General features: G+C 44.8%; 1 protein-coding gene across 1 annotated transcript in view; it reads right to left on the bottom strand.

The window, feature by feature from the left end:
* The window catches only part of LOC118111069, a 14624-nt gene extending 10200 nt beyond the window's left edge, over nucleotides 1-4424 (bottom strand). Inside the window, exon 1 of the mRNA XM_035159383.2 lies at nucleotides 3838-4424. Coding sequence (XP_035015274.2) covers nucleotides 3838-3864 — 27 coding nt within the window. The 5' untranslated portion in view covers nucleotides 3865-4424. The remainder of the gene's footprint in view (nucleotides 1-3837) is intronic.
* Nucleotides 4425-5000: the final 576 nt, after the last annotated feature.

Raw genomic sequence — 5000 nt, 5'->3', positions numbered from 1 at the left:
GAGACCCGTCGTTTATCTTTATTTTCAGTCTGTGGTCGCAGTTTGTTTGGTTGATAAATCTTCTCTGTAGAAATCATGTGAAACCAAATTAGTGATTTTTAGCAAAGGACATGTTTACAATCGAGTGACAGTTCCCTCTAGTGGCCAAAGCATCACAGCATGAACAAGCTTTATTCTTATTGGTGTGATATTTTTGGTCGACATGCTGCATATCTACAGAAATAGCTAAGTTATCAGGACATATTCACTTATTAAACAAAAGCACGACCCCGACGGCTTCTGTTCTCCAAAGATCCTCCGCTGAGCCGTTGTTTTTCTCCTCTGACGGATTCAGAGAGATTCTGCAGAGAAATCCTGTCGATTGCGTTGGGAGCTGTGTGATTTGGGTGAAGTGGAAAGTGAGTCACTTTTTCTTCTGCGTGGTTCCAACTGTCAAAACCCTGAATTACTCTGGTGCACTGATGATTAAAGGTCGGAGCGGTTGCTTTATTTTGATCCATTGTTTTGTCCCAAAAAGACAAAGAGAAGGAAAGTTTGTCTCTTTGATGAATCTCATTCAGGTTATTCACAGTTTGTGTTTTTGGATGTTCCACATTCTGGATCTGGTTTGTAATAATTAGTCTTCGACTGGACAATTTAAAAAAGAATCGTTCATTCACTAGATTTTCTGCACAAAACAGAAAGATCCTCACAGAAATGTCACCACTATTTTAGTCTCCTCCGGTTTTCCATATAAAGAGCCTTCCACACCCACAGGCCATACGAGCGCTGCACACTCCACCATCCACTTATGTCGAGCTGTCGATCTCTGTTCAGTCACATGACGCCACATCAACCGTCCTCGTATCAGAAACAAACCGAGTGTGGTCTTCCTCTCTCTCGCTTCCCCGGCAGCGCTGTCACCCCCGATGATCAAATGTTCACGTTCAGCTTCAGCAGCTGTGACAGACGATCCCGACTCGTCCTGCATGAGATGAAACTTCAGCTGACGACGTTCCACACACACGGTGAATCACCAGTTTCATTATGTGTGTGTGTGTCTGTGGTGTAACCCTGGTAGGTGTGATTGACAGCTGAGATTGACTCTGGATCCCTGGATGGGACATGAAATCAATTCTCCAAAGCACGAACAACACAAGATGTCAGCGTTCGGACTTGGAACCGAGGTTGATTGTTAGAATGACGCCGGTCGAGAGGAAAGAGCCGCTGACGTCAGGGGCTGTGGGGGGGATTATCGTGATCAACAAGACCAAGAAGAATCCAAACACTGAGACCAAATGTTTTGTAAAAGACGATTCGTACAGAAGCTTCGAACCAGTGAAGTGATGATGTGGCTTTAATCTGTGGAAAAGCAAACTGGTTCTTCAAAGGTTCACAAGTGGAACCAGCTCCACACCAGCAACAGGTCACAGAGGAGAGTGTCACAATCTTCCCCTGAACAAAATCAGACCAACAAACTAATAAATACATAAACAAAGTCGTCCAACTTTAACCTTCCTGTCTGGTGAGTGTTGTTTGTGAAGAGAAGTGAGAAACAACATCTTAGTTTTAACCTAATTTATTTTTTAAGTTTTGGGGTTTTCTTTAAAATATGAAAATATGTTTCATATTTTAAAGTCTCAAATATCAAAGTGTGGTTCTGATCTGCGTCTGTGTGAATGCAGAGCTGAAAGTGACACAGATCTTTTCATTTAAAGTTAAACCTTCGCAGCGTGACTTTCTCTGGGGAACGAAAGCTTTTCTCTCAATTCTTCTGTTTGAATAAATAACAAATCAACAGCTCACACACATTATGACGAGAGCTTTGCTTCTATAAATGAGTTTGTCACTGGGAGTTTTTCTAGGAAAGTGTTTGTTTGTCTTGGTTATCGAGCTCTGCCACTTATTTCTCACTGCTTCCTCTGGCGTGAAGACACATCTCTGTAATTGTTGTTTGTGGAGATCTGAGGTTTCCTCCGTCTTGATGAGCAGTGACGAGTTCGTAGCTTTGCCGTGTTTTCACACGACTGGTTGAACGGCTCGCTGCTCTAAAGGCTCGACTAGCTGCAGATCTTTAGACATGCAGAGCTGAACAATCTGCACGGACGACAGCGGGACGAATGTTTCCTGAGCGCCGGGACACCACGATTATCCAGCTACGCATGTCAGAAGAGGTTTTATCCTCCGTGCACACAAACAAACGCCTCATCAGATGAGGACACGTTCAGGACGTCAGCGGACGACAACACAGAGCAGCAAACAGACAGAGACACAGAGGACGGAGATCATAATGTGAAGTGGCTGCTGAGGCAGGCGTCACTTGAACAAGTGTTCACAAGCAGTCGCTGCACATGTCAGTCTACAAACTGTAAAACACACAACCACTCTATAAACCCACTGATCCACTCGGTACCTTTCACTAACTATCCTCAGTTGCTGCCTGACAGTTGCAGATTATCCATCAGAGTCGTGGCTGAGGACTTGGTTTTTAAATCTCGATACAAGATCTGGACACAATCCTGCTTGAAAAATACCTGCAGATAAAATCCCAGTATTTTTCTAATAGCGTGTAAAGTTCATTCAGTCTTGAGGCCAGTTTGAAGAACCTCTCTGGTTTCTTGTGGACGTGATTCTTGGAACTGAGGACAAACTGTTCCCGTTAAGAGACTCTTGTTTCACACAGTCTCAGATTCATGTGTTACTGACGTCTGTTTGGACGCTAAAGTCCCAAATGGTGGAGATCTGCAGCGATGATGGTTTCATCTCCTCACACTGACCATCACATTCTTCAGCTCCAGGCCTTGTTCCCAAGTATCAACCCACTGTGACGTCACCTATCGTTAGTGAGACGCCATTTTGAAGCCTCCAGTTTGACATTTTGTCCAAATCACCTGGTGCTTTATGGTCTGTTTGAATCTAAATGATCATAATTCACTAAATGAACATCAGCTGTTTGAAGAAGACTTGAAACTAGAGACTGAGACAGAAACTCCTGAATGTTTCCTGACGTTATAAAGTGAGAAGTAGAGTCACTTTCTATAGACTTCTATAGAAACTACCAGAGGAGTCGCCCCCTGCTGGTCACTACACAGAAGACAGGCTAATAAGTAAAGGCCACTAAAGCTTGTGAGGTGTTAAGGATCATCTGTAAATCGTAGCATCAATCAATAGAGGTGTTCAGGGACATCTGTAAACTGTGTAGTTTACCAACACTCTCTGTGGGTCGGCTGCATGTGAGGTGTTTGTGTAACATCTGTAAATCATAGCATCGCAACTGATGGAGACGAATTCATTTCAATATGATTCATCACTGAATAATAAATAAATAGAAAGGAAATAAATAATAACACTTCACACTTCTCTAAGTCTTCAGGGAAGAATCCAACATTAAAGAAATGTGATCAGTTGAGTGTGAGAGACAAAACTTACATCTTCCTCTTATGGTTTCTCTGACTTCTTCACTCTGTCTCTTCATTCTCCACACACACACACACACACACACACACACACACACACACACACACACACACACACACACACACACACACACACACACACACACACCCTTAACCCAGATAGTACCAGTGAACTCAGACAATGACGGAGGGAGAAGATGACTGAAGGCTAGTGTGTGTGTGTGTGTGTGGTGTGTGTGTGTGTGTGTGTGTGTGTGTGTGTGTGTGTGTGTGTGTGTGTGTGTGTGTGTGTGTGTGTGTGTGTGTGTCTGTGTGATGGGATGCAGGTCATCTCAGCATCCATCACATCTCATTATCTGCCCTCTATTCTCTCCCTTCTCTTTCTCTCTGTTACTCTCATTCTCTCTCTCTCTCGTTCTCTCTCCTGCAGAAGGTCACTCACCTTGATCCGAGTGAAGCGACAACCCATCCTGACTTCTCCTCGGATGGGCAGAAGTTAGGAGGAGAGAGATAGATGCAGGGACGAAGGGTAAAAACAGAAGGATGGTGAGACTGAGAGGGAGAGAAGGAAAGACTGAGAGCTCAGATGAAGGGATCCACAGAGAGAGGTGAAGACGGAGGAATCGGGGAGAACAAGGGTCAAATAGAGAGCAAGAGAATGGGAAGACAAAGAGAAGAGAGAGAGAGAGAGAGTTTGCTGAGGTTCGTCCGCCCACCAGCTCACATCCCCAAACTCTGATGACCCTCAGTCCCTCTGCCAATCAGCTGTCCTCCTGCGCTGCCTGGGAAACTACAGCTCCCATGATGCCGCAGCGTAAACAGCAGCAGTCTGTGGGCAGCGGCTCCATCCAACCTCTCTCTCCTCAGGAATCGCACAGAGACACGGGCGAGCGAGGAGCAGCAGCAGCCCTGAGAGGGGCGAGCGAGGCAGCGACGCTACTGAAGAACTGAGAGAGAGAGAGAGAGGTGAAGAACAGAGCTGTTCTCATCTGACAGTTTCTTCTTCTTCTTCTTTTCTCTTTATCCTCCTGTCACTCGCTCCCTCTCTCTCTCTGCATCCCTGCTGCTGCCGGCCAATCACAGAGCCCGGATGCAAGGAGGAGGGGAGGCGGATGCTCCGATTGGCTGAGATCAGCGTTTGTTTAAGCATCATTCAGGGTTTTCCTCTCCTCCACCTCTCTCTCTCTTTTTCACCCATCCTTTTCACCAATTCCTCGTTTTTCACACTTTTGTCTCGTCACAAAACACCTTCCGTGTGTGTGTGTGTGTGTGTGTGTGTGTGTGTGTGTGTGTGTGTGTGTGTGTGTGTGTGTGTGTCATTCATATCGAGTTATTTGATAAAACACATTAATGTTGGTTTTAATATCACATTAATACGGGTTGAATATGGCTGATAACGCCACCTAGTGTTCCAACCCGTTTCTACGTCTTGACATTTATATATGAAAACTTTAGCGACAGAGGCTGAAAAGAGGAGCTGCAGCAGTAATAACAATAATTTAATCATCAACAGAAATAGAATAAGTTTAACAGGATTAAAACTGAGTCCTGAGTAACATCCTCTGGCAGGAAGCCTTCGCTACATTAAAATACATTAGATGCATT

Source organism: Hippoglossus stenolepis, chromosome 6 (assembly GCF_022539355.2).
Source record: "Hippoglossus stenolepis isolate QCI-W04-F060 chromosome 6, HSTE1.2, whole genome shotgun sequence".
NCBI lineage: Eukaryota > Metazoa > Chordata > Actinopteri > Pleuronectiformes > Pleuronectidae > Hippoglossus > Hippoglossus stenolepis.
Note: the sequence above shows the minus strand (reverse complement) of the source record. Positions and strands in the feature narration are given on the sequence as shown.